Source organism: Lissotriton vulgaris, chromosome 12 (assembly GCF_964263255.1).
Source record: "Lissotriton vulgaris chromosome 12, aLisVul1.2, whole genome shotgun sequence".
Lineage (NCBI taxonomy): Eukaryota > Metazoa > Chordata > Amphibia > Caudata > Salamandridae > Lissotriton > Lissotriton vulgaris.
Genome location: NC_141700.1, coordinates 710,843,381 through 710,863,595, shown reverse-complemented (window position 1 = coordinate 710,863,595; position 20,215 = coordinate 710,843,381). Strand labels below are relative to the sequence as shown.

The following is a 20,215-nucleotide window of genomic DNA, read 5'->3' as shown; positions in this document are numbered from 1 at the left end:
TGGATGGAAGTGGGGCACATTGTTTTGGATTGGAGTGGGGCACATTGTTTTGGATTGGAGTGGGGCACATTGTTTTGGATTGGAGTGGGGCAGATTGAAGTGGGGCAGATTGAAGTGGGGCAGATTGTTTTGGATTGGAGTGGGGCAGGCTGGTGGGGCAAACTGTTTTGGATTGGTGCAGATTGGTATAGAGTAGACTGTTTGGAATTGGTGTGGGATAGATTGGAGTGGGGAAGATAGTTTTGGAGTAGGGCAGATTGTTTTGGATTGGTGTGGGGCAGATTGTTTTGGATTGGAGTGGGGCGGATTGAAATGAAGGAGACTGTTTTGAATTGGAGTGGGGCAGTTTGGAGTGAGCAAATTGGAGAGGGGCAGATTGTTTTGGATTGGAGTAGGGCAGATTCTGTTGAATTGGAGTGGGGCAGATTGGAGTGGTGCAGATTGTTTTGGATTGGAGTGGGGCAGATTGTTTTGGATCGGAGTGAGCAGATTGTTTTGGATTTGAGTGGGGCACATTGTTGTGGATCACATTGGAGTGGGGCAAATTGTTTTGGATTAGAGTGGACTAGATTAGATTGGGGTTGGCTGGATTGGGATGAGGTGGATTGGATTGGAGTTGGGTAGATTGGATTGGGCTGGATTGGGTTGATGTGGGGTGGGCTGGATTGTGGTACATTGGAGTGTTGGTGGATTGGGTGAGGTGGATTTGATTGGATTGGGGTGGGGGGATTGGAGTGGAGGGGTCTGGAGTAGGACAGATTGGAGTGGGGTGGATAAGAATGGGGCTGTCTCTTTTGGATTTGAGTGAGGCAGACTGGAGTGGGGTAGACTTGAGTAAGGCAGATTAGAGTGGGTTAAATTGTTTTTGATTGGAGTGGGGCAGATTGCTTTGAATGAAGTAAAACACATTGTCTTTGTTTGAAGTGGGGCAGATTGTTTTGGATTGGAGTGGGGTATGTTGTTTTGAATTGGAGTGGGCAGATTGTTTGGATTGGAGTGGGGTGGATTGTTTTGGATTGGAGTGGGGCAGATTGTTTTGGATTGGAGTGGGGCAGACAGGTGGGGTAATCTTTTTGGGATGGGGGAGATTGGAGTGGGGTAGATTGTTTTAGATTGGAGTGGGGCAAATTGGAGTAGGGTAAATAGTTTTCGACTGGATTGGGGAAGGTTAGAGTGGGATGGATTGGAGTGGGGCAGATTGTTTTGGATTAGAGTGGACTGGATTGGAGTGGGATGAGTTGGATTGGATTGGATTAGGGTAGATTGGATTAGGCTGGATAGGGTGTATTGGATTGGTGTGGGGTGGATTGAGTTGGAGTGTGGGGATTGTGGTGGATTGGAGAGTGGTGAATTGGGATGGAGTAGGTGGATTGGGGTGAGTTAGATTGAAGCGGGGCAAATTATAGCAGGGCAGATCAGAGTGGGCGGACTACAGTGGGCACATTGTTTTATATTTGAGTTGGGTGGATTAAATTGGGGCTGTCTGTTTAAAATTGGAGGGGGAAGATGGGAGTGGGGAAGATTGGAGTAGGCAGATTGTTTTGGATTGGTGTGGGTGGATTGGACTGGGCAGATTGTTTTGGATTGGAGTGGAGAGAATTGTTTGGATTGAAGTGGGGCAGATTGTTTTCGATTGGAGTGGGGCAAATTGTTAGGACTGAAGTGGGGAAGATTGTTTGGATTGAAGTAGGACAGATTGTTTGGGATTGGAGTGGGGCAGATTGTTTCGTCTGACGTGGGGCAGATTGTTTGGCCTGACGTGGGGCAGATTGTTTGGATGAAAGTGGGGCAGATTGTTTGGATGGAAGTGGGGCAGATTGTTTGGATGGAAGTGGGGCACATTGTTTTGGATTGGAGTGGGGCACATTGTTTTGGATTGGAGTGGGGCACATTGTTTTGGATTGGAGTGGGGCAGATTGAAGTGGGGCAGATTGAAGTGGGGCAGATTGTTTTGGATTGGAGTGGGGCAGGCTGGTGGGGCAAACTGTTTTGGATTGGTGCAGATTGGTATAGAGTAGACTGTTTGGAATTGGTGTGGGATAGATTGGAGTGGGGAAGATAGTTTTGGAGTAGGGCAGATTGTTTTGGATTGGTGTGGGGCAGATTGTTTTGGATTGGAGTGGGGCGGATTGAAATGAAGGAGACTGTTTTGAATTGGAGTGGGGCAGTTTGGAGTGAGCAAATTGGAGAGGGGCAGATTGTTTTGAATTGCAGTGGGGCAGATTGTTTTGGAGTGGGACAGATTGTTTTGGATTGGAGTGGGGCAGACTGGTGGGGCAAACTGTTTTGGATCGGTGCTGATTGGTATAGGGTAGATTGTTTGGGATTGGTGTGGGATGGATTGGAGTGGGGAAGATTGTTTCATGAGAAGGGCAGATTGTTTTGGATTGGAGTGGGGAAGACTGAAATGAAGGAGACTGTTTTGAATTGGAGTGGGCAGTTTGGAGTGAGCAAATTGGAGAGGGGCAGATTGTTTTGAATTGCAGTGGGGCAGATTGTTTTGGAGTGGGACAGATTGTTTTGGATTGGAGTGGGGAAGACTAGAGTGGGACGGGTTGGGAGGATTGGAGTGTAGAGGTTTGGAGTGGATTTGATTGGGGTGAGGGGTTTGGATTGGGGAGAGTGATTTGAATTAGAGTGGTTTGGATTGGATTGGTCTGGTGTGGATTGACTTGAGTTGGGCGGATTTGAGTGGTGGTTTTGAGTGTACAGCATGATTATGTGTTAAAGCATAGTTTCAGAAACTTCACATAAGAAAGAAAGGATGTCACTTTGCAATACCATATCCTAATTTTTTTAGAATAACGCCAATTATCAAAAAGAATATAAAACATGAGTGCAAAGTGAGAAAAGAAGACTTGACAAAATAAAATAAAGTTAACAATAGAAATAAAACTTTTGCAATTGTATTTGTCCTGTTGGGTATGTTTTTGCCCATCATACGCCGTCTGTTTGCAGGGCAAAAAAAATGAAAAAGAACAAAATAGTACCTCAATCACGCCAGGAGCGGCGGAGGGACACTGATTAAGTTGAATCAATCAGTGCTTGGTCCCTGCTCCACAGAGATGAACGGAAATTATGTAAGGCATGCAGTGACGAATTACTGGGCTGTAAAGAAGAGTGCCACGCAAGCTGACAAATGGTAAGAAACTGGCGGGCTCCAAACCCTTTTCTCTATAAAAGAGTGTCCCGTAAGCGAGGCACATGCTCTCACAGGCTGGACCCTAAAAATAACTCTTAGGAAAATCAGCTGATCCATGGAAATTAGTTGGGCAATCATCTCTCCCACAACATGGTGCATCACAGAAAGGAGTTGTGCAAGTGTCCTTCACATAGTTATATGAAGTAGCAGGAGAACACTCCCTCACCATATAGGTAGAGAATGGTAGGAGATGAGTGAAAAACTTTGCACAAAACATGAGCAGCATGGACAGCAGCTCTTAAAACAGGTAGGTCACTGGAAGTAAACGATATTTCATGCATATTTGTAGAGCAAACTATCACTGTGTTTACAGGTGCTGAAACTCCTTTACAAAACAAAAACCGTAGACGACAACTGTGCAAACCTCACTATCATTTACAAAATAGAGGGACAGGAAGAGCAGAGGGAGGGGTATGGCATAGCAGCCCGATTAGCTGACTTTGGAGCACAGGGCTCACGGTTTGATCCCCGGCTCCAGCGGTAGCTGAGCTCAGCACCATGTGACTCTGGGCAATAGCTCACTTAATTTCCACGACGGCCCCCAGCGCCTTGAGACCCATAGGGGTGGGTAGTTCGCTCTTTACAAATATCGGATTTACGATTTTACGAAGCAATCATCATTTCAAGACTCCCTCACAAAATATGTACATACTGCTAGCAGGAACAGGTGTGCAAATCTACCAAGGGGCATTAGGTCATGTAGCAGGCTTTAGAGCTGTCCTTGATTTCACGTAACAGTACCTTTCATGAACTGATGTTTACAGGCATGATTTTTGTGGTAAAACAGAAAGTCAAAGTGCAATTGGATTAAAAGTTTGAGTGGTTGATTGTGTTACACATAATAGGGCCCACTGGCACCATTTATAAGTGTGCAAGCAACAATTCTGAAGTGTGAAAGTAATACCTGATGTTCTGGGAAGACATTAAAACACCAATTGCAGTTATCATCCTGACAGTGTAGTCGATTGTTAAAATGTACATTAGCGCTCCAAACTATAACATGCAAGGATTTCTGGCATCGCGCCTGCAGGACTAACTATGCATTTCAAACATATACCCCCACATGCATCAAGCATTTTTGAAGTCGCAAACAGTGCGATTCCTTAAAATCGGCCGTTTGCGATTCCAAAAATGCTTTTTCAGATGCATCATTTTTGTGATGAAAATCGCTAATTTTGCGACTTTCCAGAATGCGATTGCATTTAAGGAATCGCAAATTTGCGATTCCTTAAATGCAATGCATCATTCTGAAATCAAATTGCGAATACAAAGTTTGGAAGTGCAAATTACCACGAGGTTGAACCTTGTGGTAAATTGCGAAAAATGTTTAAAATGTTCTAATTTACATTTTAAACAATGTCATGTTACAGACACACATGTCCTTAGGACATGTGTGTGTGAAACATCCATTTATTAATACATTTCAGGGGTGCAGAGGGGGGTCCTTTGGACTGCATCAACATTTGCGAATTCAAAATTGCGAATGCGAATTTCCATTGATTGCTATGGGCCTTTTGGCAACGCAAAATGGGAGTTTGATGCATGTGGGGGTTATTTTTTTGTATTTATTGCTCATTGCAATATATTATGAAAGTTGTCCAGTGGTTCCCTTTCTGCTAGCGTGCATAAGTGAAAGAAATGCAACACTTAACCACGCCACAGTTTTAAAGAGGGCTTCATGTCTGGGGAAAGATTCAGTTTCATTTCCTGTGTGTCGGAAAGATTCAGACAGGCTACAGGCAAAGAGAGAGGCTTTCTGTCCTTCTTTGGAATTGCCTGCTCTTTTTCTCTAGTCAGGTCAGACTCCCAGCACGCATGCAGAGACAATGTTGAGAGGAGTTAACTTTCATGCACGTGGTCTATCGTGCCCCCGCCTTAGAGGTCATGCCCTGGACAAACCACCCTCCTGCTTCTGCTGGCTGCTGTCAGCAACAAAACAACTGCTGTGTTTTCGAAGGGGCCTGGTTGCAGAGGTTATTTTTCTTTAATAAGGCAGCATTTATTTATTAGGTTGATTATTTTCATTTTTACATTGTGCACATTCAAATAGGAAGACTCAAGTCGTAATAATACTGCACAAGCTGCCTGCGTCGTTTGGGGGGTCAATGATTACATAGGCTGGCCCCGCCCCCAAATGCCTCCCCCCGTGGCTACGGCCCTGGCTCTCCGGCCGGAGTACTCTGCTGAGGGGCCCCCTGGAGCTTGGGGGCCCCCCGCTCCGCAGGGGTTGCGGGGGCCTGTGTTACGCCAGTGGAAAGCTGATACGCGGCAGGTGATCGTTGAGAGTTTAGCTACATTTGTACACGCTGCATGGACAATCTGTAGTCGGAGGAAGGAACGCTACTTGGGCAACTATTCTGAGATAATTCACCAATACTTGGTATTTTAGAACTAACCCAGATCATTTTATGTAAAACAGTGACCCGATCACAATAAAAAACACTGTTCTAGGGTTTTAGTTCATGAACTGTAATAATAAGTTTGAAAGGTTGCTGCTGATTTGATACTTTTACAGTTTTATGAAATATATCTTTAGAAATGTAAAATATGAATTATTGTGTACAGTTAGGTTGTGCTAAAACTGACCTTATTTGGAGGATGTAACTGATTCTATGATAAATGATTGTTTAAAGAAAATAATTTAACTATTGTAAAGCAATACCTGTCTTAAATAAACAATTACAAACAAAATACTAAATATATATTCTCTGTGTGGTCGTAATCTTATTTTCAATATACATTTCTATATGTGATCTAAGTAGTCTCCATTTTTCTTCTTGTAAACGATAGTGGATCTAATCCTAAAAATACATACATATAATTAAAATCTACAAATTACTAAGGACACATAACCTAATCATCTAGCTCTCTAAATTACTAGGTCTCATCTCACTTTCAAATCACCCCAGTAACTGGCATAGTGCTTTTCTCAAGTCCTTCAGGCACTGGGGGAAAAACCCTGTCAAGATGGCTCACTTCTATACTTAATATTTCAAAGCGGCAGCCGCTCTGTGTGCTCACGGCGGCCAACTCTCTATGGTCAAGTCTATGGTTAACACTCTATAGCCCTTATATTTATTTGCCCAGTAACTTTTAAACTGCTCTCATTTTTTCTCAATTAAATAACTAGTTCTTACCTACATAGTTTGCTTACCGCATTAGTATCAGCAATTATAAATAAATAGGTGTAATCAGTACAATCGTAATTTTAAAACTGCAAAAAAACACACAAGGCTAGGTTTTCAGTTCCAATCCTAGATACAAACTCACTGCAACGCTTGTTCAAAAGCTATATACAGGCTGTGCGCCACAACCTATGATCACTCTGAAAGCTTTTCGATTGAATCTTAGTATAAATATACAGATGTACCAGTCTTCATGTGTAAAATCAAAAATTACACTACTACTACATGTGAAGTTGTGTCTTTAGAGACCTCAATTGAAAATAATAAGGCATAAGCATAATTTAGGAATTAAGCATAATTGATAGGAAACACTCAATAATCTTCAGGAAGGCTCCAGTGCTTAATATGTGTTTGTTTACTCAACCTTTAATTACCTGGCCCATCTCCTACCAGAGACAGCTTTCTAGTTGACAGGAAACACTCAGTAATCTTCTAGAAAGCTCTAGATGAACATTTGTATGAGATCTGTGTCTCCGTCAGTGCCATTCTTGGGTCCTGAGCCAGCCACCTGTGACATGAGTAACCTGGACATCTTCACCTGGGAGATGGGGCTCACCAACCCCTCTTGAAACTATGCTCCTTTGAGACAGCTTCCATTAATTGTAAACCCTGGAACCTGGTCGATCAGCTGGGTCTGCTGTGCCTCTATCACCTTGACTACAACCATCTTTTTGCTGTTTATCCTTCATCTGTTCCAGCCCATTACACAAAGATCAGCTTAGTGCAGTAACTGGAAGTTTCTGGTTCTAGTGTTCCCTTTTTCTTCAAGGACACCTATCAATTCGAGTTTGAATAAGAAAGGCTTGGCTAAAGAAGACGGACTTGTTGTGTGAAGTAACATGAGGTTAAGGATAGATAAAGACTTCGGAATCCTCAGAGCAGAGACAGAAGGATACAGGCTCAGGATTGAGTGCAGGTGTCTCTGCTCAAGGGCCATTCACATTAACTTGAATTCCTCATAGTAATCCTTGTTGTGTATGTTTCATTAAGGACCTCTCAGATTGATTGTAAAGTATTCATTTACGGTTGTCTGAAATGATTGTGTTCTTGTTGCAGAGTACGTATCCTGAGTGAATGAGTGCACCTTGCCACTAGGACATTAGGGGTCCAGAATACCCACCTACCATTATTTTTATGGTAGCTCCAAGGTACACCAAAACCATCACTCTCGCTCTCCAACCCTACTTCCCCCTTGGAGATTCACCAGTGTCAGTCATCTCTTCTGATGCTAAGAATTAACTTCAAGGGGAAGTTGTTGGAAGATCTTAGCTTTCGCCAAAGTCCTGGGAATTCAGGTGAGTGGCCCATGGTGTGAAAAATTAATGTCCAAATCCACCACAGGAGTACACCTCCATAGCCAACAGGACCTCAAGAGAAGCGCTTAGAGACTTGCAGGGTGTTAGGTATAAGACAAAAGTATGGTCCAGACTGTGTCCAGGTGCCAGTGGCCTGCTGGACAGTTGCAGTAAAATGCCTCTTATAGCTTGGTGTGTCCTTGTAGCTTAAATAGAATGTCAACCTCATGACCTTTGGAGTCCACTAATTTGTCCTAGGAACAAGAGACAGCAGGTCCAGTACTCTTCTGAGGTTGCAGACAGTAGATTCGGTCCTACTCTGATCTTCATTATGTCTAAGAGTGTTCTGAAGTGGGTGTCTAGAGGTTCCAAATGTATGCTCAGCATGAGCTAGTGGGCGTTTTTGACTGCTGGGCACACCCTAACCGACAAGGTAAAAAAAGTTCCAAGTGCCAACCCTACCCAGGTCGGGCATTTTCAAGATGGAAAAAGCCTTTGGCCAAACTAAACCTGGGCTCTGGAGTCTAGGGGTATGAGTGGAGATTGGACTATGAAAATCCTAGGATTTTCCCATATCTAACACTGTTTCCTTTCCTTTCAAGTGAACCCACAGTGTTATATGTAAAAACCTAGAAATTTAAATCTAGCATCCTGTTTCTCTTCATTTCAAGTGCAACCCTAGTGTTATATGTAACATGTTTAGCAAAACTGTCAAACAGGCTTTAACACTTGGGCAGGATTTGACACCATACTGGCAAAAAAAGTTGCTCTCAGCACCACCTTGCATGTTCTATCAGGTTCAGAGGAGTCATTTCTGCCCATACAGGTCAGCCTACTGTTTGATCCCTGGAGGCACTTTAGGCTTTTTTCAAACCTATTTAAATGCAAATTACTGGCTGGCAGACATGGGAGAAGACATGCAAATTTAGCGTCAAGGATCTTCAGGCTGGCAAAGGGTAACTTTTTAAAAGTTACTTTACTTTAAGTTTTATTAAAAATTCAACTTCACCTTTGAGTTAGATTATAATATTTATTAAACATAGTTGTTTCATTATTTTTCCTGCAACTCCCATTCCCAAGATACAGTATTAGGATAATGTTTTTAATCTGTACTCTAATTTTCTACATAGGACAGCTAGGCATGCCACAGTGAAAAATAGCTTTTGGGTGCTAGTTACTCTAAGGACACAGGAAAATTAAATTTCTACATGACCTGCTTTTAAATACTATTCACCCAGGTTCGTGGCCACAAGGCCTAAATATTGTGACATTAATATTTAAAACTGGGTTTTGGCCTATGAAAATTGTTCATTTCCTATTGAAATACAGTGTTTAAACTGCCACAGTCAGGCTATAATGGTAGGACTGAAGCCGGGTCTTACACTGTCACTCTGATGGGTGGCACAAAAGGTGCTGCAGTCCCACTATTGGCATTTAACTTACAGGCCCTGGGTACATTGTGTATCCTATACTACGGAAGTGTATGTAAGCTAAATATTCCAATTAGGGATATGCTAATTCACCATGTTTAAAGGGAGAGTACAAGTACTTTATCACTGATTAGTAGGGTTACATTGCATAGCAAAAATGTAGGGTCCAGTAAAAGGTAAATAATATGGAGTGATCATACACAAAGGCATATTTCCTACACCACTAATCCATAGAACAATATGCAGATGCTACATTTTTTGAGACAGACACATTAGTCTAGAGGCAAGCCTTCCCTCTTGCAAAGTTATGCACACTCTTGTTTTGAGCCACTACAGTGTTGGGAATTGTAAACTTTAATGTCAAAGGCATCAATGCATCTGTCAAATGATTAGCAGGTCTACACATGTTTAAATAAACAAAATGTGATATTTGACTCATCCAATAGACTCATCTCCTCATAGAGAACTGGTTTCACCTCCTTCTGAGGTAGTTCCCTTCACAGTATTTCTCCTCAGGCACTGCCACTCAAAGGGGTGATGACTGCTTTGCTATCTTTAAGTTCATAGTTCAAAGCTCTCGGAATAGTATCAAATTACAAAGGGAGATTAATTACATAAAATGGAGCTCAACCAAAGTCATTATACCTAATATATAAATAACAAACACAAATCAGGAGAAGATTCATAAATCCGCAATTGGAAGCATTGTGAGAATAGCAGAAGACGAACTGTTAATCGGGGTGACCACTCTCGTAAAGGACACTCTGAAAGAGAAATGATCAACAGGGAACTCTTTCACAGGAGATAGGATGTGGTTGGTAGACCTAGGCTTGCATCCTCTTATCTACATACTATTCATTTTATTCCACCACACCTAAATCTATGCCAGATTGGACCCCTTCTTATTAGGCACCCTAATTATCCCTGGAGTATCACATATAGACATGGGCAATATTGTGTTATTGGATCATGCACAGATAACACTCAGCATAACACATCCAAATACACCTGTATTGAACAGGCAGTGGAGATTGATAGTCAGCTTGCTCAAAAGTGCTTCATTGAGGGAAGATCTGAGAAAGGCTATGAAAGAGTTTTTGAGAGAGAATGAGAGGGAGAAGGAGAAGGAGATAGCTAGACCACTGAATCTGGTTTTCTGTATCCATCGGGTGTGTGCAAGTAGGAGCCCTGTCAAGCAGAGGTATTTGGAAGGTTTGTGAAAGCAGATGCAATTGTTGAGGTATGCTGGACCAGTGTGTCATGTAGGGCCTTGAAAATGTGGAGAAAGGAGTTTGAAATGTGCTTGTTCATGTATGGGGAGAAAGTGGAGCTCCTTTGGGTGTGGTGTGATGGGATTGCTCCATTGGAGGTACTTAGTGGAATAGTCTGTAGCCTTCTGGTGAGCTTTTTGTTTATTCCAACATAGAGACTGTTCCTATTGTCCAATCTGCTTATGATGAGGGTGTTCTTGGTTGTCTTCCGAGTGCAGATTGGCAGCCATTTGAAAATCTTTCTCAGCATCTTCAGGGTATCGAAGCATGAGGCGGTGGCTTGGCTTAGCTGATGATGAGTGGTGGGTGTCGGACCTAGCTCTGAAGGCCATCACATTCATTCCCACTGTGAACTACCCTTCATCCAGTGGGTGATTTTAGACAGGCAGGCATTGAACTTAATCCAAGTACTCAGAGTCTTGTCTGAGAGGGACAGAATACGTTGTGTGTCATTGAGGTAGGATAGGTTGTTGATGAGGTGAGAGTGGATAATGCTTGCTGGCTAGAGGGTTCATGTTTGCATTGAAGAGGGTCAGGCTCAAAGAAGATCCTTGCAGAACTCCCCAGATGAGGTCAAGTGCATCCAAGTTATACAGTGCCTGACTGACTGACTTAGTGCTTTCAGTAATGAAGGATCATATCCCTCAGGTTGCATATTCTTGGATTCTAATGTCATGTGGGCATAGATGTGCCTGCTGTGTATCCTCTGTCCAGAGTCATGTAAATGTCTTCGGTGGTGGTGATGAGGTTGATTTGCAAGCTCAGATTGGGTTGGAATCCAGAGTGAGGGATGTCAAGAAGTTGGTGGTCATTGAGGTATTCAGTCAGGTGTTTTTTTGATGATTTTCTTAAGACCTTGGCCAGGAATGGTAACAAGGAAATCAGTCTGAAGTTGACGAGCATTTGAGGGTCCGCGTTGGGTTTCTTCAGCGATAGGACTGTTGCATGTATTCAAGCATACAAGAAGTCACCTGAAGAAGTGGAGGTGTCACAATGGGTATGAGAAAGGCGCTGATGTGTTGCAGTCCTCTTAAGTAGGCAAGGTGGGCAATGGGCCAGATGGTGCCCCTGAGTGGATGTACTTCATCTATGGTATCAGTGGTTTATTCTGAGGTGGCGATGGCCAATGTGCTTATTCAACACCTGAGTGGATGTACTTCATTTATGATAGAGGCAGTTTCTTTTGGGCTGATGATGGGCCATGTGCTTAGTAATATAAATGATATGCACAGATGATATCTTCATGAAGGTCATAGGCCTGAAAAGCTTTGTGCCAGCACTGCTTTTTGAGGTACAATATTTAAGGAGGCATCAGGCTTGAAAGTCAAGTTACAAAAATCACAATAAAAAACTTCTCTGCCCACAAGGATCACATACCCACTCTAAAAACAGAGTTTCCATTGCTGTGGTCTGATACTTCCCTGATGTACCTGGGCATACAAATCACTTCCTCCACACACCGAACCATTCAGGTCAACTACATCCTCCTTCTAACAGAATTTGTGAAGTGCGTACAGATGTGGCACATAGAGGGCTGCTCTGACTCGGACGACTGCCTGCGAGAAAGCTATGCTGTATCTGATGGAGACAATCCCGCTCTCCAGATTCCCACATCATTGTTCAACAGGTTCCAAAGATCATTAGATGAGCTTATCTGGGTATGGAAAAAGCCCAGGATGTGAATACGACTAATGACACTAGAGCCTGGAGAGAGGGCTGCGACTACCCTCCTTGCGAAGATAATTTGTGTAAATCCAATAAATAGTAGATACAAAAATCAAAGGTGGTTCTTCGATGAAACCATAGTGGGAACACAAATTTGGCAAGTTCCCTAGTAAAGTCAGGCAAACTAGTGCTGGGGCCTCCTCTCCTTTGTTCACAATGGTAGGGCTGACAGTCTGGGATGGGGTGGGTCTGACTTTGGGTTTAAAGTCCTGCCTATACTTTTTAACACCAGTTATCATCATCACAACCAAAGCTATATTTTGACTATGCATGTCATAAAAGCAGAATAAAATATAAATAGTTAAAAACATAAAATATCAGACAAATATATATACATATGAATAGAGTATCAGCAAATATAGCTCTATTGTTCGCAGTGAAGCTAGCTAACTCCTGATTCAATTTCCCAAGGATACGGAGCACAAGGTCTTGATCTTATGATCCACATCCATCCCAGGAACTTGGCAATCAAAGTTACATATTGGAAATATGGGTCTGAGCGTAGCAATCTCAGAGCGACACTGCTGTCTCTGGTGCCAAGGTTCTTACATGTCGGATTGAGTCATATCTTACGCTGCCCTACGTAGGCAGGGCAGACAAATAGAACGTGAGAATACGTTTTAGTTTGGTCTGCGCAATTGGGACATTTATTATTGATTGTCGGGGACCACTTGCAAGTAAAGGATTTTAAAGGGTGGGTAACTGCACAGAATTTAAAGTATAAACTCCTGTAGAATGGCTTTTATATTGTGTCCCAATAAAGCCATACTGGGGAAAATGCTTGAATTCTAGAAACCTCCCTGTAAGTGAGATACTCTCAGTTGCTCTAAGATTTTTTATCCTAGTCAGCTCCCAATAATGTTCTTTAACCCCTCCCATGCTTGTGACGGAACCGCTCCATCACAAGCCACGGGTGAGCTGTGCTTGTGACGGAACGGTTCGGTCATGGCCCGCTCGCCGCCCCTGCGCGGTGCTGATTTCGCGCCTGCGCTGACGCTTTAATGGGCGGGCGGGTTCGTGACGGAACCGTTCCGTCCTAAGCACAGCTCGCCCGCAAGCCGTGACGGAGCGGTTCCGTCACTAGTATGGAGCTGCCGCGCGGCCGCCCCACCCCCTTAGAGCTGCGGCGGAATAGCCGCCGCAGCGAAGGGGTCAAATTTGTCTTTGGTAGGGAAGTGGGCACTCATTGGGCTCACCCATAGATTCTATATTCCTGTATTAGTCAATGCACCCTTGATGTTAAGGACCCAGGCGATCTTAGAAGATCCATCGGCCTTAGTGACATCCCTAAGACAGTCAGCATAATTTGCCAGCTCAGGAGTAGACCATAATCTGCTCCAGTATAAAATGGGGCAAAGTCTTGCTATGTCTTCCAATGATTGTCAAACTAGGTCATTGGGCAGAGGTTTTAGGGGAGTGCATTGTGGGAGACTAGTGATTGTTCGAAAAAATTTATTCTCTGCTACAAAAAGAGGAGTCAGGTTCTCAAAACTCAAGAGTTCTGAACCATAAAGGACCAAACTCACTACTTTCTAGTTGTGAACCTGCAATACAAGGATGATTCGCTTTGTCAGTAAAGTCGTAAACTCTTTTACTAGTGCTCCTGGTAACTGGTGGTGTTTGCTAGTGTAATTCCTTAGTTAGTGAAAACATCTATATGTTCTAGGGGCTCCCCATCTAGTTTGAGAGTACTCCTGAATGATCGATGCTGGTTAAAAGCCATAAACTTTGTTTTGGTATTATTGATTAGTAGCCCTTGTGTGCTGCAGAAGTCTTTAATACAAGAAAGTGCACGCTGCAAACCATTCTGTGTTTTAGAGATAATGAGTGTGTCATCTAGAAATATTAGGATGGGAATCTTTGTGCCTGCTAAAACGGGGGCATCTGAGGAATAGGTAGCAAGGAATTGTGAGACTCTATTTAAAAAGAGGAAAAATAATGCTGGTGCCATGGCACACCCCTGGTGCACTCCCTTTTCCACCGGAATGCGATCAGTGATGCTGCCCTGCGAACTCCAGCAGACTTGTGCAAAGTTGTCCTCATGAAGCCTAACATTTAGGGATAGCAAGTCTGAGGGAATTCCCAGGTCCTGTAGCACTATCCACAGCTTTTTGCATGGGACTAAGTCATAAACTGACTTATGATCAATAAAGCCTGCATACATGCTGCCCTTTCCCATCACAACTGTCCCCCAGTATATTAACAGAAAGCAGAAAGCTTGGTCAATGGTGCTAACATGTGCTCGAAAGCCTGACTGAACAAGAGAGAGGATGTCATTGGTTGTGACCATTCCTGAACCTGTGCCAGTACTAGGCAAGCAACCACCTTTTGAATTGAAACTATTAGGCTTATAGGTTCGTGCCCAGGATCTATCAGCCTTTTTGTAGATATTTTTTTTCGCTGTGCCCCGCACAAGCTAATAATAATAATTGGGGAACCATTAGCTAATAATAGCATGTACCTTGACCACGTATCCTTGTCATGTAAAAAGAAATCAGGACTGGATGGCTCTCCCCCATGATTGCACTCAAAGCCTCTTTAATATCTGAGGGTACAAAAGTCAATTCGACTGTGTGAGGAGATTACAGGGTCACGCTTAGCTGCTCGTCTTCATTTGCATATTGTCTAGCAAAGTGATCAGTCCATGTATCTGGGACTATGTGATTTGCGGGAGCAATGGTTGCCCCCACTTACCAATTTAACTAGTTGCCAGAAGTGTTGGAGGTTTTTCCCAGAACATGCTAGTTTTAGGTCCTGCCATCTTTTTTCATCCCAATATTTTTTTACACTGCCCTGCCCTCAGCAAGGAGCTTTCGTGCTTGTCTACATTTTTTATTTTACCAGTGATGCTGTGACTTGGGAGGTTTGCCTTTGCTAAGTTCTTAGTTTATCGAATAGTTTGCCATGTATATTTATCGTGGCTCCAGATGCAATTGTATTTAACGGATGAGCCTCTAGTTCCGCTGTTGTGAGTGAAACATCTCTACTTATGGTGGATAATACATCTAGATTCTCTACTACCTGAGTCCACTTGACTCATCTCATTTCGTTAGAGATTGTCTCTGGTCCTGGTCAAGGTAGGTGGAGATATTCCCTTGCTGGTATTAAGGGATTCAATTGCAAAGCTAAGTGGATTGTGGTCACTCTTGACTCTCTAGATCAGTGCCATATCAATGAGGGTGGACCATAATTTCAGATCAATTAAAAGTTAGTCTATGCGACTTGCATAGTATGCATTATTGTAGGCATTGGCCCCCTGTCTTTCGGATTTGGTTCTTCCATTAGCTTCCCTAACATTTCTTTCCTAGCAGAGTGCTTCAAGTTGAAGAGCTTTCCATCTTGTAACAGGTACTAGTTCTAGACTTGGGATGCCCCAGAGTGCTTCTTCCTCTCTAGTTAGATGTTTGGCTTCTAGATCAAGTGTCTAAAAAGTTGTGCTAAACTCGCCGGCTATTACTGGTGATGATATACCTGAAGAGTTAGCTCATAATTCATCAAGGCCCATCACGGTACTAGACCTCTGTCTGCCTTTTAATCATCTCGCGTAAACAATATAAATGTCAAGCTTGACAGGAGAGCTGGTCTTCAGATGAATGCCAAGAATGTCAGGACAATGTGTGGTATATGCCTGTATCTTATGGCTTATTGCTTGTTTCTCCATATGGTTCGCCTCCTGATGGCCTGTCCATCATGCCATGGGTTGGAGGAATGTAACAATTCAAGTACCCAAGGTGAAATAGTGGATCTATGGACATTGTTTCTTGGATTAGGCAAACATCATACTGTTCAACTAAACTATTCCAATTCGGGGAGACACCCTTGGATCTTAGACCAGCTATGTTCCAGGACAAAAAGGATACCTGAGATGCAGAGGGGGACAAGAATGAAGATGTATTATCACCATGAACTGTGATACTAGGTTTGCCATTACGTTGACTCATAGGTTCAGCGATGGAAATGGTTTCCAAAGGGATGTTTGCAATTGATTATTGACAGTGGCCCTTCCAGAGCAATCAGGAAACAAGACCTGATAATTCACTTGGGAGGGTATCCATAGGCATCAATCTAATTCTCATGATGGGGTCACCATAGTGGATGAGAGAGGTAATCTATGTGTGCGGACTGCAGCAGCATTTCTGGGAGCTTATATTTGAATCGTATGCTTGTATTGGCTAGGTGAAAGGTGTGAGCTTCAAAATACACTGAATTGTCTACTAGATCGCTGTGAGAAAATGGCAATGTTATTCAATCCAAATGAGTTCCCTGGAAGGAATGTCGTTTAGCCCCAATTATATCCTCCCTTTTAATTAAGCAATAGCCCCTGATCTGCCCCCGGGGGGCAGAAAGCTCACTAGGACCCAGGTTTTCTTTCATATGTAGGGGTAGGGGCTGCCCAAAATGGGCTTGCCAATGCCCCCACCCAAAAAAAAGGTAGTCTTTCTGCCCCCCCTGGGAGGCAGATGGGGCAATAGCCCCGTATTTGCTCCCTGGGGGGGGGGGGCAGAAAGCCCAGTAGGCACCAGGGATTACCCCCCCCATGTTCGAGGTAGGGTTTTTTTTTGGTGTGCAATATGGATGCCATCAAAACCTTTGGGTTTAGTGAAGAGGACTTCAATCGGCTACTGGGGCCATCAACTTCCTCAGAGCAGCCCTTCTCACTTAATAAAGGATCAAATGATTAATGGCTTAAACTCCTCAATCTTAAAAAGAAAGCTAGGAGGACGGAGTCACATGCTGAATTTATGATACAATATCTTAGAGCAGGAGTTATTCCAAATGGTCTCCGCATTAGAAACATTCCGGGACTATTTATTGAAATCCGGCGGTTTCTTGAAAGATGGTCCCTTATCGCCAATCGGTGTTCTAGGGACCTGATTCTATTGATTATTGAAACCGCCAGGGAGGTAGCTTTAGGTCTCCTGAAGGAAATTGCCGAAATGGAGGAATCCCTCCTGAAAAATGATGTGATCGGAGACGCTAAGCACAAGCTGGAGGAGGTTAACTTGGAGTTGGACTCCTTTAATGATTATATTGTGCACAGGAAAACCGACAAATTGAAAAAGGACATCCGGTTTTTCTCAGAGGAAAAAGTATACCCATACCTTAATGCCCAATATTATTCCGCCAGGGATGTGCAACAACAAGGGGACCAGCAGTATTGGTCCAATAGACAAATCCGTAACTTCTCTGAAACTTCAGAATCTGACAATGAAGGGGCACCAGGTCCTAGTGATAACTTCTCTAATAGACATGCCCATTTTAACGGTCCCCAGCGAGTGAACCCTTTTTTAAGGAACCGTCGAGGCACAACTCGGGTCAGATTCAGACCCCAGGAGAAAGGACGGTTCCAAAAGACGGGATACCAACAGACAGAGAACCCGCCGCGTTTCCTGGAGACAAGGCAGAATCAATACTGAAGGGAGTAGAAATAACCCATGTCACCTCCATTATCCCTATTTTTAATCTGTCCAAAAAAACCCTAGAGAAGATTACCTCTGACCTTCTCTCACGTGGACTCTCTTTTGTCCCTAGTGCTCCCTTCAATGCTTTCAAACTTAATAAAGATGTGCAGGCCTTTTTTCGAAAGATCAGGCTTAATAAATTCTTCTCGGGTAGAGAAATGGAACCCACTAACAACATATCAGGTTTCCGACCACCTTCTGTCTTTACTCCGACTCTTGAACAGGTCGGCCCAGAAGTGGGCATTTTTGAAAAGGCTGTGTGCACTAAAATCCAGAGTTTGACTAAATTTGTTCCGAAACCAGCTTACAATTTAAGCTATGATGAATACCAGGCACTTAAAAAGTTATCTGCTGACCACACCCTCACTGTGAAACCGAGCGATAAGGGGGGTGGTATTGCGGTTCTTGACAGCCTTAACTACAAACAACAAATCCTGTCTATGCTTAATTGCCCGGAACACTACCGCAAGGTCATCTCTTATCCCTCGAGGAGAATCATGTCGGAAATTTTTGATGTCACTAATAGCGCCCTAGTTCGGGGTTCCATATGTGACCAGGAATTTGACTTTTTCAACAAAACCTTTTTCAAAGTCCCGGTTCTCTATGGATTACCCAAATTGCACAAGAGCCTTTCGGCTCCGCCTTTCAGACCCATTGTGTCTACCATTGGATCACTCACGGAACCATTGTCCAAATTTGTTGACGCCTGTCTTTTACCAATTATTTGTCGCCTTCCTGCCTATGTCCGTGATACTGGCCATTTGATCATTAAGATTGAAGGCTTGGATTTTAACACCAACACGGATATACTTGTCTCAATGGATGTTGAGGCTTTGTATACCAACATCCCTCAGGAAGGCGCACTGGAGGTGGTTAAAATGATGCTCGATGGCTCAGACTGTCCATCGGAGTAACTATTTATCCTGGAGTGCTTAGCCATCGTGCTCAAAGAAAATTTCTTTGAGTTCGATAAAGTCATCTACCAGCAAGTGCTGGGCATTAGCATGGTTGCGGCCTGTGCCCCCAATGTAGCAAATGCCTACATGGGCGCCTTCGAAGAAAGGTATATCTATAATGAGATTGCACCTTTCTTCGAAAATGTCACGAATTATAATCGTTTCATCGACGACATTTTCTTTATCTGGCGAGGCCCACAGGAACAACTTGATGAATTTATCCTATGGATAAATCTCTGTGATCCACATTTGAAATTCAGTGTGAATATCAGCTCGTCCAAAATTGAATTTCTAGATGTGTGGATTCAAGTTATCAATAGCCGCATTGAGGTTTCGCTTTACACTAAACCTACGGCCCGGAATACGTTGCTCCTATATGACAGTTACCACCCGCGGAGCCAGAGAAACCGCATACCTTTTAGCCAATTTCTTAGGCCCTGCCGGAACTGTTCAAATATGAGTAACTTTGAGTTACATGCTGGACAATTGAAAACCAAGTTTCTGGATAGGGGCCACCCTAAGAGATTGATTAGGGACTCCTATAAAAGAGCGAAATACTTTGACAGGGAAACTCTCCTGAAGCCGAAAGAAAAAAATGAGGATCTCAAACACTCCAATTTCAATGAGAAGTTGAGATACATTATCAACTCTCAATGGTACCTCTTAAATATGGATAAGACTGCTGGCAAATTGGCTAAACCCATCTTTGCGTTTCGACGTAACAAAAACTTGAGAAATATGCTAGTCAGGGCCTCCCCTGCTGACCCTCAGCTCCTAGTCAAAGGAGCATCACTGGTGCCAATCCCATTACTGGCAGCCACAGGTGTGGCGGATGCCATGCCTGTGACCAAGTAATCACTACTCCTGAATGGGAATGGGGCAAGAGAAAAATCCAGTTAAAAGAAATGACTAATTGCAGGACAAGTAATGTGGTGTATCTCCTGCTCTGCCCCTGCTCCAAGGGCTATGTGGGGGAGACTGGAAGGGAGTTCCGGACATGTTTTTCTGAACACAAATCGTGTATCAGGAACTCGCTCACGGGGGCCCCACGGGTCGCTCATTGGAAAGCCTTGAGACACTCTGTTGAGGATCTCCAATGGCTTATTCTTGAACGCATTCACTGCCCGAAGGACGGGAACATCGATACCCTTAGAGGCAAAAGGGAAGTCTTTTGGATTTTCACTCTTGAGATGGCAGTCTCAGGGTTCACCGAACAGATAACTTGGGAAAATGCTATCCTTTAGATACCTCTGCTCATCATCTTGCACTACTTGATCCTTCTTGTTTCCTTGAAGTTTTGTTGTTTCTTTATGGTAATTTTTGACTTTTCATGTGTACTTGTAATTCACACGGGTATCTCTTTTGTTATATATTTTTTTCTATTATTGCTCTGTACTCGAATTTCTCTGCGGGAATCCTGGATTAGATTTTCTTAATTTTTTTTGCATTTTTTTCCTGTTTTTTCGTCTCCCTCTGGGTACCATATTGTAGGACTCAGCCGGTGTTTTCACCCGCCCTGCGAGTCTCTCCTCTATGTCTATGTTTGTTCCATTTTCACTTCAGGGTTTTCTCTGGGGTTTCGTACATCTATTCTTTCCTGACCCTATTGACACTCGCAATATTTGTGGTGGTTCAGGAGACCGATTTTTGAGAATTTAGACACCGACTGTGTTTTGATATCCCGTGAAG

At 43.4% G+C, this 20,215-nt stretch overlaps 1 protein-coding gene across 1 annotated transcript in view; it reads left to right on the top strand.

The window, feature by feature from the left end:
* LOC147678073 (vomeronasal type-2 receptor 26-like) overlaps positions 1-20,215 on the top strand; it is a 124,307-nt gene that overhangs the window by 12,443 nt on the left and 91,649 nt on the right. The window contains exon 2 of the mRNA XM_086945619.1: positions 9,673-9,747. Within this exon, the coding sequence (XP_086801745.1) occupies positions 9,673-9,747 (75 nt within the window). The remainder of the gene's footprint in view (positions 1-9,672; positions 9,748-20,215) is intronic.